Source organism: Mya arenaria, chromosome 4 (genome assembly GCF_026914265.1).
Source record: "Mya arenaria isolate MELC-2E11 chromosome 4, ASM2691426v1".
Taxonomy (NCBI): domain Eukaryota; kingdom Metazoa; phylum Mollusca; class Bivalvia; order Myida; family Myidae; genus Mya; species Mya arenaria.
Genome location: NC_069125.1, coordinates 17091505 through 17110407, shown reverse-complemented (window position 1 = coordinate 17110407; position 18903 = coordinate 17091505). Strand labels below are relative to the sequence as shown.

Sequence of the window (18903 nt, the reverse complement as noted above, 5' to 3'; positions counted from 1 at the left end):
AGAGTCAGTTCACAAGAAAATGAGTGTCAAGAAATGATTCTTGACCAAATTGTCCTCAATGCGTCATATAGGTCAGTTGCAAATTTGATTCAGTCCTTTATGGCAACGGAATGCACGCTAGCCTTCCATTATTTTAACTAAACAGCTGTAAAGCCAAATCCTTACTATGGTCTTTATGCAGTTTAACATCCTTGATGCACAGGTAATTCATAACGTATTGTATAGTTATCGAAATAATACATGTAAATCGTGGATTCTGACGGCACGATTATCAAAGTATTTGAGAGAATACTCAACTATTTGAAGTCATATTCGACGGTACATCGGTTGGCATTACAGGGCCTTGGTCCACTGTCGGAGAAAGCAGAAGTACAAACGTTGTGTAGGGTACCAGTCTAAGTTTTACGGGCTCTAAAACTAATCACAGAAGCCTGAATACTGGAGATTGCTCCCAATGTAGCTACATTGCTTCTGTGTCAATGAAGAAGCACATCGGGCCTTTACAGAATCTGACGTGAAATCAGAATATAAAACACACACAAATTAGTAGTCAGTTCTATTGATTAACATCATATACATGAAAAGGCAGGAGACAATTCAAGTACAAAAAGGAGTGTAGGGTACCAGTTTAGGTTTTACGGGCTCTAAAACTAATCACAGACGCCTGACCACTGGAGATTGTCGTAATGCAGCTAAAGACCACTAATTTGTGTATTTTTTCATATTTTTAGTAAATTAGTAGGTTTCTTCACAAAATGCCTGCATTTGAAAATGTTTTGGATCTCCAAATTTATATTCTAATGCACTCAATAAGATTAGATTCACTATAATTTTGGCGAATCAATTTGACCGGTTTTAAAAGTACCGATAGATCTAAATTTTGAGCATTATGGTGCAGTTTGTGTAAAACAAGATGGCAGCCCCCATAACGAAATGTCAAAGTCGGGGTTTTATATGTTTGAGACGTATTTCAAGAGTATTTTCAACACATTTAAACCAGAAAAATAATAAACATAGTGAAGCATCAGACAGAAAAACCACACATTTCGGCTTTGAAACCGTAACGGAGGAGGAGAAAGAAGAAAAGGGTATAACTAATAATTCGGATATGAATTTTTATTTCGGATGACGTTCTTTTTTTTGAAATTTTAAATAATACTTATTTCAGCATCACTAGTTGATGTTTGATGTTCAAACAACACGCCAAAAGGAAGAATATTCTTTGTACACTTCACTAGATTTATGTTGAAATAATAATGCTCACTAAAAGTAAAACTCTTTCAAATTACAGGATTTTGCCAAGTTACTAAGTATTTGGACTGCATTTTTTTGCCAGTCAAGCGATTGGTCCCTAGGCTGATCTCTTGGACTGAGAATCATAAAAAAATATGTTTTAGTACTCTATGATACACATAATAAACAAATAATCAACTTTTGATGGTTTATTTTTACATATTAAATATTTTGAAATTTCATACATTCTTTATCATTCACAAGTTATGAAGGTTAGCAGATTTCGGGTTGAGACATATGTGTGGAAATGAGCTAAGATCTACAAGAAGTTTTCAATAAAACAACAGTATATGTCGCATGCATGTTCAGAAGGAAGTTATCTCCAAGGTGCAATCGCTCAGCAAGCACAAACTAGTACCGTTTTTGCAATTTTCTTTGACAACTCTGCCAAGAACACTATTTTTTTACAGACTCACAAATCTTCGCCAGTAATTTTGACCATGCACACCGGCCGGACCCAGCTTGCGCTTTTTAACTTTACGCGCGAACGAGAACCGAGGTAATGTTTACCTCATGACTGGTACCCGTCCGCGCGTAGAGCCAAAAAATGCATGCCGGGTACGTATCTTGTGCATACTCAAAAGTACTGGCGAAGATCTGTGAGTTGGTATGTAAACAGTATTCTTGGAGAGTTATTAAAGAAAATAGAGAATACGCGTCTAGTTTGTGCTTGTTGAGCGATTGCACCTTGGAGATAACTTCCTTCTGAACATGCATGTGACATATACAGTTGTTTTATCGAAAACTTCTTGTAGATCTGAGCTCGTTTCCACACATATGTCTCAACCCGAAATCTGCTAACCTTCATAACTTGTGAATGATAAAGAATGTATGAAATTTCAAAATATTTAATATGTAAAAATAAACGACCAAAAGTTGATTATTTGTTTATTATGTGTATCATAGAGTACTAAAACACATTTTTTTATGATTCTCAGTCCAAGAGATCAGCCTAGGGACCAATCGCTTGACTGGCCAAAAATGCAGTCCAAATACCAAGTAACTGTGGATTTTGCCTCACTCAGTCACTGTTGATCTAAAATGATGTTTAGACAAAACAATGAGATAAACTCCTATTTCTATTAGGATTATTGAGTTTATGCTCATGTCTGGGCAAATGGGAATGCTTGTAGGATTCTCATAATATCATTTAGAAAATGCATGATGAAATAACTGTCAAATATTTTAGAAGATTATTGAGAAGTTTTTACATTCTTAACTGCTCAAATTTATCATTTATTATTAGAGGTCAGCAGCCTGCAAGCGGCAACTGGATAGCTTAGTATTGTTGAAAGAACAACATTATGTAAACAAACTCTAACATCTGTCAACTTTAGTCCATATAAACAGCTGCTTCAGAGTCTTTGACGATATTTGTTTTGGCGACTCTGCGCGTCCATATCCCACTTGTTGTTTTCCTAGCCAAGATTTACAGATCCCAGCGCTAAGTATATTGAGCGCAAAAATAACGGGCACCTGGTAGGTAGTTCAAAAATGGCGATATTTTGTTGACAGATTGATCTGAATTTATGTTTCATGAAACATGTAAGTGTAATAAGAGCTCAAAATATTTTATGTGTAACTTTTGTGTTTGTATTTAACAATGCAGTGTTTAATATTGTGGAGCTACAATTGAAAAATATTTTACATTGGTATGAATTAATGAAGTCCACTTGTGGCGTTTAGGAAACAAAATGAATGTCCGAATGTTAAAAATAGTTCCCTAAACGCGCATTATTGTTGCTATGTCAACTCCTTCCTGTTTTAGAGTTTAAGTTGTCCAATCAATATGTGTAAAAAGGATATTTTTGGCACATTTTTTTCTGATAAGGCAGCCCTTTCAGGTATCTAGCAGAAATATTGTCTTATTGTTGGGGCACAACCAGTGATGGGGTTGTTGCAGGAGTTTGGATTTCCCCTTTTACATTGTTATTTATTTTAGACTTTGATACTGGAAATGGTGCTATCTAAACACATCAAGATGTGATTTATCAAAAATTACTGGTTTCTTTTCAATTAATAATATTTAGATAAGTATGCATATCAAATACAAGACAACTGCATACACGCAGACAAAACTTTTGAGCAATAAAGAAATACTTGACTGTTGAATAAATAATATTTGTAAATTATATTACAATGCAAAGATAATAACATAAAGCATCAAAGCAAGATCTAACCTAGGAAGGTTCATAAATGACTTATTTAAGCAACAGTCAACATGCTGATGTACATGCTTGAAGCAATATGAAAAAACATGGCAATTTCAACATTATTTAGCATGAAAAAATTATAATGAAATACTCATATACAGAAAACAACAAAACATTACATTTTATAAAGAAGCATCAATTTGAAATATCTATATATGAATCCTATTTACAAAAGTAATGCATTTAGCTTATTTTTTAAGGGGAGTGCAGTAGAGAAATTTTCAAACACAAACTTGCATCTTGGCGAATAACAAAACAAATATTATACAGTCAATGTCATGCAGTTTTTATCATTTTTCAATATAAAATCTATTACAAAGAGGTGTGATTTGGCAATTCTTAGTTTCTTGTAATTTTAATGTTTAACTTCTTTTTCAGTGTATGAAGTATTTAAGAATGTAGCCGAAAAGTATGATCTGATGAATGATGCGATGAGTGTGGGTGTACACAGATTATGGAAGGATCACTTCATACGCAGAATGGCCCCTCTTCCTGGGACAAAACTCCTTGATGTGGCTGGGGGAACAGGTACACAAAATATCACAAATGACTGCCAGATTTTACCGGACCTTACAAGGTTCAACACTAAAGGGTCTGAAAACATGAGAAAGTTCTTTAAATAAGTAGACAAAACGAAGAAAATGCTCAAATATTGTACAAGCAAAAATAGTTGACTGTATTTTGAGAAGAATTGTAGCTGGTTTGAATGTATGTTTCTTTGTTTTCAGGAGATATTGCTTTTAGATTTCTAAACTATGTCAAATCTAGAGATGACAATTCGCCACAAGATGTCTTCACAGACTTAAGCAGCAGCTCAGAATCATCAGATGAAAATGGGTTGCCGAGCCACAACCTAAGGTCTCATGACTGCCATGTGACTGTGTGTGATATAAACCAGTCCATGTTGGAGGTGGGACAAGGGAGAGCAGCTGAAGCCGGCATAACATCAGGTTTGTGAGGAACAAACTTTGAGTATTGAAAAGTGCCTCTGTTAAATGAAAATCCTTTGCAATAAATGTAAATGTTTGCACGGATGTGATTTGTTGGAGGATTCACTGTTTTCCAAGGATCTTATGGATTTTTTTTAACTGATTTAAAAAATGAAATAGTTAACTGGTTGATTTTTGTTCTTACTCAATTTGTTGTAAGTATTGGCACATGAGTTTTCTTCAAAATTTGAAGTCAGGAGCTTCTAAAAAGCCCCAGCATTGGGGCATAAAGCACTGCCAAGACCCATCGCGAAAATGGTTTCATGCAGCTAGCTGCCAGGTTAATCACATCCTTGGTTTGCCATTAAAATATTTTTGGCATAATTATCAGCTTCACATACGATTTGTGACTAGCATTTATACAATCATCAGTTTGAGAGTAAGCCACACACAAATTGTTTGTCTGTCTCATAAACCATTGATTACTTTAAAAAGAAACATAGTATTTTGTCAAAGCCAGTCAACCACCTAACGCTTTTTCAATACTATGGTCAATCTTTACCTGGATGGTACAAATATGCCTGTTTTTAACTTTTATAATGTAAAGCCAGGCAGTGGCCAAGAAGCTTGTCTCAGTGATATAGATTGATGTGCTTATGTATGAAGTTAACACTGTTAGACCATCGGCTGATACCCCCCCCCCCCCCCCCCCCCATACACTACTGTGCAATGTTTTGTTTTAAACCGAGGGCGGTTTTGCTAGGTTAATATTTTTGTCATAATTAAAGAGGCAGTTTCATTGGTTCTGCATGGTACCAATGTTGAAATATGCACTCGTCAAAACAGCAACCTAGACTTCTTGCCTGAGCAGACAACTGACAATCAAGGATTATTGAGTATTGAATTGTAACAGGCAATTTCATTAGTAAAAGAGTAATGTCCCCTGCCTCATGCATTAAATTTAGATTTTGTCAAAATCATTTTCCCTCATTAAACATATTGAATATAATGAGAAAAAATTCCATTGTTGCCAACAATGCTGTCAGACATATGCTGTTCAATTCAATGACTTTAACATAAATTTATAAACCTTTACTTGTAGGCATTTCCTGGTTGAAAGGAAACGCAGAATGCCTTCCTGTTGAAGACAACTCCTTCGATGTGTATACCATAGCGTTTGGTATAAGAAACTGTACACACATTGATAAGGTAAGTCTGATCAAAAACTTTTAAACAACTTGGTGTTGAGTCTTCAAACTTGGTGTGCACACTCAGGTCTTGGTCAGTAAATGACCCCTTTTCATTTCAGTGTGAATAGGGCAAAGGTGAAGCTATGATGACCTTTAGTTATCAATAACTTTTCAATGACTCAGTGTTTAGTCTTCACAATTGGAAGGTACAAGGTACATTGGTCATTGTCAGTAGATGACCCCTATTGATTTTGGGATCAAAAGTTGAAGTTATGGTGAATTTTGCTTGAAAAAATATGGGCACTGGAACACTGGGGACACATTTTCGCAATTCTATAGTATTATCATGCAACTTTAATGTTTTTCATGCTGTTGTGCTAACAGCAAGCTTTAAGCAGTACTTTCTGTATACTGTTAATACACAAGCATTTAGATTAGCTTGTTATTTTTTTATGAGCTTGTCAATTTGTTTATTGAAGCAATAAATGTATTGTCATATCGTTGGTGTCACCATTGGTGGCGTGTTGTTAAAAAACAACAGCGATGGCCATATTTCAAAACTGTTCAAATGAAACTTGGTACACATGTTGCCAGACAGAAGGCCAATGTATAACAAAGCTTATAATTATGGCTTCAATATTGGCTTCAATAACTGTTGATTTGTGCCCATTGTTCCTATGCAAAAACAACAACAGACAAGCTTTAACGTTTGCTTCTTGGGCTCTTGTTTTATGATTCATTTTGTAACATGTGATCTAATTTCCTGTGTACATTTCTCATTGTTTGTTTGTCTCAGGTAGTCGATGAAGCCTACAGGGTGTTGAGACCAGGAGGTAGATTCATGTGCTTGGAATTCAGTGAGGTGCCTAATTCATTGATAAGAAGGTAAAAGTTTTACACTCTCATTGTTATATTTAGCTTATCTGTTTTTTTAAGTAAAAAAATTGGGTGTTTGAATAGCCTTTTTGTTGTTGATGTAGTTGTCGCTTTCCTAAAAACTTAAACCTTATGATGTATGTCTATGGTTAATGTGATTCAGAGGTTCTTAAGTTCAGGATATATCCTGATATCAGAATTGAGAACATTTTACTTCATTTATACCTTTTTAGCTGGATTGTGTAGAAAGCAAACAGCTTATTTTAAACACTCTCGAGTCAGCTTCCTGGATCGAACTCACTACTACTGAGTGTCCATGTGAGAGGCCAATAGAACATTCCCTGACAGGGGATCCAACCCTGCACTCTACCTCTGAGCCATCCCAACCCGAACTTTTACTTTTTACTTCAGAATGTTGTACAGCTAGATTTTTTTTCGCTCAGACTCACCTTAACCAGTTGAAAGTACCTTGATATGAATATATGACTTTGGAATCAATTGGTGTATTTCTTCAAAAGAGTGTCTAAGCCTGCTTTGGGAATGAATCATTCATTCTAAAAAAAAACTCCAGCTATTTTTTGTAATTGTAAATTATCAGCTGTTAGAGCCCCTGAACAGAAACTTCAGCTGATCTTGTTCATGTTTCATTATATGAGTTTGACTTGGACATGTTAAGTGCTCAGTGCAAAAATGGTCGTAAGTTTGTACAGCTGTCTTGCAAGAAGCTGTCAAATTGTGTGTTTCTATTTCCAGTGTGTATGACGAGTACTCGTTCCAAGTAATTCCCGTTCTTGGCCAGGTCCTGGCATCAGACTGGAGCTCCTACCAGTATCTAGTGGAGAGTATCCGCCAGTTTCCCAACCAGGTAACAACAGCTGGGTTTTAATTGTTCTACTTTAGCGTGAGCTTTTGTGATAGGGTGATTGTCTGTCGTCCGTCGTCAACATTTTCCTTTAAACAACATCCTATCCTAAACCACTTGGACAATTTCAACCAAACATTGCAGGAATGTTTCCTGGGTGGTCCTTTTCCAAATTACTTCAATAAAAGTGGTTCCATGCAGGACACTGGTTGATGGCAACCAAAAGGAAACTTTTGTGACCTTGTATCAAATTCCTTCATCCCATGTTGAATCGTAAAAAAACATGGCTGCCAAGGGGTGGGTCAATTTTTCACTTTACATGTCTATATGGAAAAAGTTGAAAATCTTTATCTCAGAATATGCTGGCTCCATTATTAAATAATTTCACAGAAATGAGCCTAAGATGATCCTTTATCGAATTCCTTTACCCCATGTTGATTTGACAAAAAAAGGACGCCAAGAATGGGGTTACTTTTCATGATATGTCTAAAGGGAAAACTATTTAGATCTACTTATATTTTTTATTTTTATTTTTTAAGTAACAACAAATGCATATCAAATTTTTAATCTTGTTAAGTTCAAGTTATTCTAACCTATTTAACGTAGTGTAGAGCATTGAGCAGTTTCCTCATGTAATAAAAATGTTTTTTTAATTTCTCAATTTTTGAAGAATACTCTTTCAAAGAAGTATTCTGGATTAATTTTTTCATCTTTTCTCCTTTTTTGGGGGGGTTGGATATTACTTATTAAATATTAACGGTAGTTCATGTACTAAATAGAATGTTTCACATGGAGGTTACAAAGGCTGGATTTCAATTTTTCAACTTTTATTTTTTCTCTTTCCGTGTCATACCAGTGCAAGTTAAAAAGGTAGATAGATAGATATGTTTATTCCTCCAGTAATGGAGAGCATTACATATTTACAAGCACACTATAATACATAGATATACTGATATTATGTCAATAACAAACTTTTATTTACAAAAATCATAGTGTACATAGCATGGTAATAAGTAACACAAAACAACATGGGTCACATAAGCCTGAAACATGTAAGCATTATTAGAACATCACTACTATCAGTATCAAGTATCTGGTATTCACTCAACTCAAGTTTTCTCTGAACTACAAGTATGTTAATTAACGCCTAAGCAACTATGTGAAACATCAAACAATTATGAGAATTTGTTGTTGATATTGAAACACCTTTGCACACTGGCCCTTAAGAGTTTTAAACATTAGACACTTAAAAGCATCCACGCCACAACAGTGAATTATGCTATCCCACAAGCCCTACGCTTCAGACTAGATTAAAAGAAATTGATTTTAATTGTTTCAACCCTTGATTTTTAAGTCATACACAGAGTATACTTAAAAAGTATTGAAATGAGCAGAAAACATTAGTAAGTTTCCTGATCTGGGGCCATTATTACTAACAGTTTCAAATCTGAGTCTGGATGAAGACTCAGAAAAGCACAATTATAGAATTACATAGAATCTTCTTTAGTCCATTTGCTTTACTAATATAAATGGCAATTTCGAAAAAATATTATATTTCATATTCCATCGTCATTACACAACTATATCAGTGGAAAGGGAAGTAACAATGAATTGAATATCTGCAGTTTACCACTTGAGTCTGAACTCAGACTGTAGACTGTTCATAATCATGGCCCTCATGTGTCTGAGCTTGAGACTCAACAATCAAAACTGATAATCCTAATTTCATTGTTTAATTACTAGGAGAAGAATATTAATGTTGAAAAACATTGAATATATTGAAAAGAATGTGTTTAAAAACTGCAGTTACTTAGTGGCACAACCTTTTTGACGTGCAGAACTGAAATTTAAATGGTTTAAAATATTGGCAGGGGGTGCCGAAAGAAAATGTTTCCCTGGTGGGGATCAAATCAAGTACTTTTTTGGGGGGGATGGGGGTGAACACCTATACCAGTCTTACCCTCGAGATTGTATTGTTATGATACAGATACATGTATACTAAACTACTTAGGTCATACTTGTACGGATAAATGAGACTTTGTGAATGATGAATGTTGGTGTTTATTTTTAATCATATTTGTTCACATTGGTAACAAAGAAATTGCGTGACGATATATATCATTATAAGAGCAATTGTCATTTAATGCAAGTCATCCATCATAAGGATGCAAAGATGTGCAAGTGAATTTTAGATATCAACATTGAGAATATTTCGATGTTTAATTATACCCACACAAACGAAGTTTGAGGGGGTATATAGGAGTGAGCTTGTCGGTCAGTCTGTCGGTCTGTCTGTCGGTCGGTCTGTCGGTTTTTATGGTTTCCGGACGATAACTCATGAAAGGCTAGACAGAGTTGAAAATTTTTTGGTACACAGGTGTAATATCAGAAGATACAGGTCAAGTTTAATATTGGGGCTGGTGGGCCCTAGGTCAAGGTCACTGTTACTAAAAATAGAAAAACGGTTTCCGGACGATAACTCATGAAAGGCTTGACAGATTTGAACAATTTTTGGTACACAGGTGTAACATCAGAAGATACAGGTCAAGTTCGATATTGGGGCTGGTAGGGCCAAGGTCAAGGTCATTGTTACTAAAAATAGAAAAACGGTTTCCGGACGATAACTCATGAAAGGCTTGACAGATTTGAACAATTTTTGGTACACAGGTTTAACATCAGAAGATACAGGTCAAGTTCGAAATTGGGGCTGGTAGGGCCAAGGTCAAGGTCACTGTTACTAAAAATAGAAAAACGGTTTCCGGACGATAACTCATGAAAGGCTTGACAGATTTGAACAATTTTTGGTACACAGGTGTAACATCAGAAGATACAGGTCAAGTTCGATATTGGGGCTGGTGTGGCCAAGGTCAAGGTCACTGTTACTAAAAATAGAAAAACGTTTTCCGGACGATAACTCATGAAAGGCTAGACAGATTTGAACAATTTTTGGTACACAGGTGTAACATCAGAAGATACAGTTTGGTAAACAGGTGTAACATCAGAAGATATAGGTCAAGTTCGATATTGGGGCTGGTGGGGCCAAGGTCAAGGTCACTGTTACTAAAAATAGAAAAATGGTTTCTGGACGATAACTCATGAAAGGCTTGGCAGATTTGAACAATTTTTGGTATACAGGTGTAACATCAGAAGATACAGGTCAAGTTCGATATTTGGGCTGGTGGGGCCAAAGTCAAGGTCACTGTTACTAAAAATAGAAAAACGGTTTCCGGACGATAAATCATGAAAGGCTTGACAGATTTGAACAATTTTTGGTACACAGGTGTAACATCAGAAGATACAGGTCAAGTTCGATATTGGGGCTGGTGGGGCCAAGGTCAAGGTCACTGTTACTAAAAATAGAAAAACGGTTTCCGGACGATAACTCATGAAAGGCTAGACAGATTTGAACAATTTTTGGTACACAGGTGTAACATCAGAAGATACAGGTCAAGTTCGATATTGGGGCTGGTGTGGCCAAGGTCAAGGTCACTGTTACTAAAAGTAGAAAAACGGTTTCCGGACGATAATTCATTAAAGGCTAGTTTTTCTTGTCAGCAGTGTAACTTTTAAATTACTCAACAGATTTAAATAAAACAATACATGCATGATAAAAGAAGATGCAGTGTGCAGTAACCTTGGAGTTATGGCCTCTTTTCAAAGGAATGGTTTGCCATTCCTGTGTCCAGGCGGCATTTGGGGGGGGGGGGTATTCGCCACTCCTGTGACAGCTCTAGTTTATATTGATGAACTGTAGAATTATTTTTGCATTGATTACATTTTTGTGTCGCCTGACATATAGTGGTTACTTTTGTTGGCGGCGGTGGCGGCTGCGGTGGTGGCGGCTGCGGTGGTGTCTGCTTCCCGTTTTCACTTGTCCGGGTCATATCTCGTAAACTATTAGTGGTTTCAACTTGAAATTTCATATGAAGATAGATCTCATTGAGGCCAGGTGCAGTGCACAAGAACTGTTGCTCTTGCTTCCATATTTTTAGAGTTATTGCCCTTTGTTAATGTTCATGCTTAAAGTTTTGTCCAGGGCATTTCTTGTAGAATATAAGAGTTATCAACTTGAAACTTCATATGTAGTTAGATCTCATGGAGGGCAAGTGAATTTACCAATAACATTAACTCTTGCTTTCTTAGTTTTAGAGTAATTGCCCTTTGTTAATTTTCATGCTTAAAGTTTTGTCCGGGACCTTTCTTGAAGAATATAAGAGGTATCAACTTGAAACTTCATAGCTGGATAGATCTCATTGAGGGCAAGTACAGTGCACAAGAACCGTAACTCTTGCTTCCATATTTTTAGAGTAATTGCCCTTTGTTGGCGTCCGCGTCCCGTTTCACTTGTCCGGGGCATATCTCTTAAACTAATAGTGGTATCAACTTGAAATTTAATATATAGATATATCTCATTGATGGCAAGTGCAGTGCACAATAACTGTAACTCTTGCTTCCATATTGTTAGAGTTATTGCCCTTTGTTGGTGTCCGCGTCCCGTTTTCACTTGTCCGGGACATATCTCCTAAACTATTAGTGGTATCAACTTGAAATTTCATATGTAGATAGATCTCATTGAGGGCAGGTGCAGTGCACAAGAACTGTTACACTTGCTTCCATATTTTAAGATTAATTGTCCTTTGTTAATTTTTATGCTTAAAGTTTTGTCTGGGGCATATCTTGTAGAATATAAGAGTTGTCAACTTGAAACTTCATATGTAGATAGATCTCATGGAGGGCAAGTGCAGTGCACAACAACAGTAACTCTTGCTTTCTTAGTTTAAGAGTAATTGCACTTTGTGCATTTTCATGCTTAAAGTTTTGTCCTGGGCATATCTTGAAGAATATAAGAGGTATCAACTTGAAACTTCATAGCTAGATAGATCTCATTGAGGGTAAGTGCAGTGCACAAGAACCGTAACTCTTGCATCTTTATTTTTAGAGTTATTGCCCTTTGTTAATTTTCAAGCTTAAATTTTGTCAGGGGCATATATTGTAAACTATAAGAGGTATCAACCTGAAACTTAATAGGTAGATAGATCTCATTGAGGGAAAGTGCAGAACACAAGAACCGTAACTCTTGCTTCCATATTTTTAGAGTTATTGGCCTTTGTTAATTGTCGTTGTTAACAACATTATTGTCTATAAATGAATAAAATGCCAGTCTAACAGCTATAATGTCGACAGTAATTCGTCATGTGACACATCCGACTCGCGGAGTTCTAGTTAAATAATTAATGAGGCTACTTTTATTAGATTGTATATTAAAGTAAGGTAATAAAATAAAATTTTACTATGATTATAAGGCAATTTGTTTCTTAACTTTCATAATGTCTATATAAAAAAATATCTCGGTGAAAACTTTGAAAATTAAAACATTACCTTTTGTGGCTTTAAATTGAAACCTTAATTGTTAATAGCAATTTTTTGTATAAATTCTGGTTGTATTACCGTAAGGCTTATAATATCAGTTTTCAGCTTTCAGAATGTAGGCATATTGGACATGAAAGGGCACATTAAGTCAGTTACGTTTTGAAATAAAGAAAAGAAGAAACCTTACATTTATTGCATCTGGTACTGTTACAAAAAACATGATTAAATTTAACATCAAAGTCTTTTTTTGAACATCTCGTCAATTTTACTTGAAATTCAATTATTCAGTTTAATTTTTATACAATGTCGATAAAGCTGGCATGATGTTGCATGGGAGTGCACATGTGGTCTCGTGTTTTGGGGAAACCAGAGAACCCCGGATAAAACCAACTTGTCTGGCTTGATAAACACCAACAAACCTCACATCCAGTCTTGGAATCGAACCCGGGTCCCCTTGGTATGAATCCAGTGAGCTAACCACTGCTCAAGCTGCACAATTATTTACATAAACATATTTTGCAAATAAAACTGATGGAGGATAATATGCCCGAAATATCTACCAAAAGTGTCGATTTTGTTAATATTTACATGCCTATGGGGGAAAATGAAATAGTTTTTATAATTGATTGGCAATTTTGACTATCCTGCTTCAATCTTGGCATAATAATTGTGCGGCAATTTCAAAAGCAGTATAATGACTACCGTATCCTGCTTCAATCAAGGCATTGTTCTGTTTCAAAGTTTCAAACAATTTCAACCAAGCAATATCTACTTTTTTACATGTACCATCCTTCATAATTCGTTGGTTTTATGCAAGAAGTTGCCAACTGACATTAAAGCTGCACCCTCACAGATAATTTGTTTTGACAACATTTTTTTTTGTCTTGGAATGAGCCAATTTTTGCGTAAATGTCTGGAAACCAGTGATATACTACTGCTGACAAAAGAGCAGATCGCGGTTTTTATATTTATGTTTGAATATCGCTGTTATATGGCTTAAAGTGTGATTAACGCCGTAAGGAAAATGAAATTTTCAGCAGTTTACTTAACAATCGAGATTTGTTCTGTTGTGAGTTATCAAATATGACTGAAAGGCACCAATGCCAAAATGAGCTGATTCTGAGAATTTTTTATATAAAAAAGGTCAAAACTGTCAATGTGTGAGAGAGCAGCTTTAAAATATATAGAAGTTTGTGGTACCTTTTGGCATTATCCCCATTATACTATGATAAAATAAATTATTGTAATCATGTTTTCCGATCAGATAATTACTAAAAATGAAAAGGATCAATGTAACTATGTCAAGGTTTATTGGTGTTTCAGGCAAATACATTTCCATATAATATGCGCTATAATGTCATTGCATTATCAGATAAGAATATCTATTCTGAAACAATTTTACTATGGATTGAATGCATTGTTCTTGTTTAAATTGAATGTCTTTCATACAATAATGTCTTAAGGGAGCACTAATAGGATAAATAGTTAGTTTATACAAATTTGTATGCAAAGTTTACAAATACAAAGTTTTTGTTTTAATGTAATGAAATCTTATGCATTAAACTTGAGCCTGTTTCCTGGGTAGACCCCAGTACTGATTTCCATTTTTGGAGGCCCTGAGAATGTTCCCATGGCCGGGATGGAACCCACAACCTGGGTGAGAGGCAAACACCTATACCACTAGAGCATTCTGACCCCACATATTATATAGATGTAGATGTTAATCAGCAGAATACTCTTTTGGGCCATCTTATGTACAGAACAAGATTATTGTACATCATTTTACCAGTAATTGTCAAGCCTGTGTGTGGTGAGCGAAACATAGTTGTGTCACAATCACTGATCTGTATATGTGCAAGCGTCAGTGGGTTACTGCGTATATCCTGACTGAACCTTGTCCAGGCGGTATCTTGACAATGCAATATAGGATTTTCAAAAAACTTGCAATGAAGTTTCACTAAATGAAAATGGCGTGTCGCGCACAAGTCCCAGGTCTGTACCTCAAAGGTCAAGGTCACCCATAGAGGTCAAAGGTTAAAATTATTACTGTTGCTAGGACTGTACTTTGTCCATCAGCCGCCTATTAACCAATCATAATAGGATTGATCTAAGCTCTTAAATGTTATGAGTTTCACATTATTATTCTTCCAACTCAACAGTTTTGCTCTGTTTGTCCCCTACAATGCACTGTAAAATTTACAGGCTTTTTAACAGGTCTATTTTTGGCATAGTTTTTAAGAGTTTTATTTTTTAAGCTTTTTTTTTTCAACATTTCAATATATCAAAATCTTTAACCATTTATGTGTCAAAAACTCAATATTTTTTTTTTTTTTTTTTTTATTTAATTTGTTAATTAATTTGTTTATTCTCAATATATGGCATCAAAACATAGAACATAACATTTTCTTTTAATGCCCAGTTATTATCTTAAATTAGAATAAATATTAAGCTGCAAACTAAGTAAGTTTTACTGAAATGCTATTTATCCTAAACTTAATGATGTTACAGTTGTCAGTGTGCTTGTCAAGAGGTTAGTGTCATCAGCACTCAAAGGCGAGTGAATATGTGGGTGTTGGCTAAATTAATGGAATCAGTCTGTCAAAAATGACAGTGTGGTTGTCCACCTAGTTTTTGCTCTGCTCCAGAGGCCTTTAACCTACTGTTTTATCTTTAGATATGAGCCAGATATTTCTTTGCTTTACAAGACATAAGAAGAAAAAGTAAATACCTGAGCAGTGATTTCAAACATCAAGAATGCTTGTACATATTCCATGATGTGTATATTAACCACAGTACCCATGCCTTTTGATTAGTTTAAAAATAAACTTGAATAGAGAACGGCAAAGTTTACCTGTACATAAACTGCACAAATCTGTCAAGTCTTTATAAATTATCGTCTTCAGTCATTGAAATAAGATTTTTGGATGAACAAACCTGAATTCTTATATTATTACCTGACATCAAATTATTTGAACTATAGCCGTGCTATATAAAATTCAGAATTTGAGCAAGCCCAGAAGACATTTTACTAGTGCAGGGCCTGCAGGCTTGTGTTAATTTTGACCACTGCATTTTATTCTGTATATGGCTGTAAGCCTCGATCCCTTCAGAATGACTCAGTTGCAATGTAACACTGATCAAATCAAAGTAAAGTGCCCAAAGGCCTCTTTCCTCCAATCAAGACGTGTCCCTTTCTTTCTTGGCTGTGTAACGTTTTAGATATCATTCATGAAGCTTTAACCCACTCTGAACTAAAAAAGGCTGATGCGCTCGCTGTACACAGTCACTTAAATTTAGCATTTTTTGTTCACAAACTTTCAATACCTTAATATTTTTTGTATTTGGATAGAAAAAGGAAGGGTCTGTGTTTGGTACACAAGGGATGTGTGTATGTGTGGCAGGGGGGCGGGGGGTGGGGGGGGGGGGGTGGAGGGGTCAATGTTGTTACATAGTCACTATGTGGTTCTATAAATTGTCATTTGGCTTTCATTTTATTCTGAAACATAAAGTGCGACAACCACCACATTATTTTTGAAACTGATTACACATGAAATCAGAGCTTTGAAAAAACAACATTTTATATGGTGTTGAGACATTATTTCAGCGTATTTGCTTCATTTCAATTTAAATTAAGTTTGAGTTTGTATATTGCAGCTTTCAATGATTTTTTGATTTTTTTTTTAAATTCATTTGTATTCCATCATAGAGTCCATTTAATAGTTCCAAATTGGCATGTTAATATGCTTTTCAAGCTCGTTAATTTTCTTTGCTAAAAGTAAGGGAGAACTCACACATTGAATCATGAAGGTTAAATGACTTTTTTATTGCTAGAAGAAATCCATAAACAGTTGTTTTTGTACCTCAGGTGCAGCTTAATCAGATTGATAAAATTCTTGTTTCTTTGCCAAAGGTCTTCTCTATAATGTAGCCTGCTTATAAATATAGGTTATCAGAATGGTTCATACCATTGCATTGAAAAGTAGTTATTACACTAGTGGATTAAGGAGGAGGGACGCACCCTGCAAGGTCACCCTCCACTCACCCCCCTAAAAACAACGTCAATTGTTACTTTTTATGTTAACAATAATAATATACAGTAAAATAAAAATGCTCATTTTTTTTACTAGATTTTGTTGAAATTATCAGGGGTGAGTACCCACAAACCCCCATCCAGCATTTTAAGGCCTTAAAATTTCGTTTCTGAGGTAGCAGCGAATGTCAAAAGGTTGTGCCTCTGAGTTACTCTCTAAAGTTAATTCTTGGATCCGCCCCTTGTATTACATATGTACTATCATGTGTATTGCATGTATATGCTATTAAAGAAAACATACCTTTTCTCATTTTGGAAATTATGATGATGATGATTTTGACAATTTATTGGTTGTGTTTTGACATTGATTTGGCTCTTAATACTGATTTCTGGTGATAATGTTAATGAATATAGCTTCTGCTGGAGGGAATTTGATTACATGTTAGCGATGAATGTTATTGTTGAATTTTAAAGCTGCACTCTCAAAATTTACAGTTTTGACCTTAACTACTTTTGTCTCAGAATCAACTGATTTTGGTATCAATGCCTTCAGTTCAGTCATAAAGATAACTCACCATAGGACATATGTCAGTTGTTTGTGCCAGGTTGGGTTGTACTACTAAAAAAAATCATTATACTTAAGGTGTTAGTAATGCTTTTAGCCATAAAACATCAAGTTTCGAACATAAATATGAAAAACTGCCATCAGATCTTTTTTCAGCAGTCTTGTATCACTTGTCTCCAAACATTTGCGCAAAAATTTCCTTATTCCAAGACAAAAAATAAAAAAGTCAATCTGCGAGAGTGCAGCCTTAAGGAAAAGGTACAATTTTAACTTAAGATGCTCCTGTAATATTGCCCTTGGCATTTAAATTTAGCATCTGCTGCCTATGAATTGATTAAATGACAGGCTTAAAATTACACCAGGTACTTTAAGTGAATTAAAACTACTAATATCTCATAGAGCACTGCAGGCGAAACAAGCCACAATATATATGATATGCAGTTCATAGAATCTCAAAGATTAAGATCAATACTTGCAGTGGAATTGTTCACTGTCTGCAGACTGATGCTATATGTTCAATTATGCATCGTTGTTGCAAATTGAGCAGTAAAAGTAGAAAACTGCAGAATGTGTATTCTCTATATTCCAGGAAAACCTGAGCGGTTAAATATAAATTTTGCAAAATGTGTACTCATTTTCTCTATATTTCAGGAAACATTCAAGAAGCTGATTCAATGCAGTGGTTTCAAAGCTGTGACTTACGAAAATCTGACTTTTGGTGTTGTTGCAATACATTCTGGATTTAAATTGTAAAAGCTATTAGAAATTGTTAATCATGATCAATTGATCAAATAATGTTGCCTTTTATTTATCACATGTTGAATTGTTTTTAAAAACATTTTTGTGTGAAAATTCATGTATTATGATATACATTGCAATAAAAATAGTAAATATACATTAGAATTAAGGAGTTATAATGCAATATTTTTCCTCTCACTGGCTGGAAGCAACCAATTAGTTGCTGTTAGCTACTCTGATTTTGCAGTAGCTTTGATCTCTGTATTAATAAGCATAAATCCAGTTTGATAATGGGTCGCCTTAGGTAAAAAGTGACGGAAGTGTATCATTTGGCCCAAATGTTGATACCATGTTATTGTTAACATCCAGTATGAGACATTGTCTACGAGTTCCATATTGTACGAAAAAACCCATGTGAAGGGGCTGACGAGTTGCTTTCTTTACATATCGGAACTGAAATAGGCTGACTTGTTACAAGACAAAGTCTTATTCAATGTGGATATGTACTATGTTCCTCATTAGACAATCTGCTGGGGTATCTACCATCAACTTTAGTAGAATAATAACCAACATTGGAAGCATTAGTGATAAGTTTGCCTATCTTAAATTGAATATTACATCATTGGTATCTCCTTTGTAGTTTTTTTTTCATTTTGAAGGTCAACCAACTTCCATGCACCAGTCAGTCATATATTTAAGTCTTTTTTCAAATCAAAATATTGCCTTCCGATGTAGCATTTATGATGCAATTTATCACGTGGTATGCACACACCGATATTTGTCTCAAACTTATGACAAAACTTCTCCATTTCTTTGGAGGTCTTATTCTACTTTCAT

General features: G+C 35.1%; 1 protein-coding gene across 1 annotated transcript; it reads left to right on the top strand.

The window, feature by feature from the left end:
• Window positions 1–913: 913 nt before the first annotated feature.
• Window positions 914–18223, top strand: LOC128232203 (2-methoxy-6-polyprenyl-1,4-benzoquinol methylase, mitochondrial-like). The gene is made up of 7 exons (XM_052945616.1): window positions 914–1088; window positions 3885–4034; window positions 4235–4456; window positions 5538–5644; window positions 6422–6510; window positions 7255–7366; window positions 17980–18223. The coding sequence occupies exons 1-7, from the start codon at window positions 914–916 to the stop codon at window positions 18079–18081; spliced, it is 957 nt and encodes a 318-aa protein (XP_052801576.1). The 3' UTR covers window positions 18082–18223.
• Window positions 18224–18903: the final 680 nt, after the last annotated feature.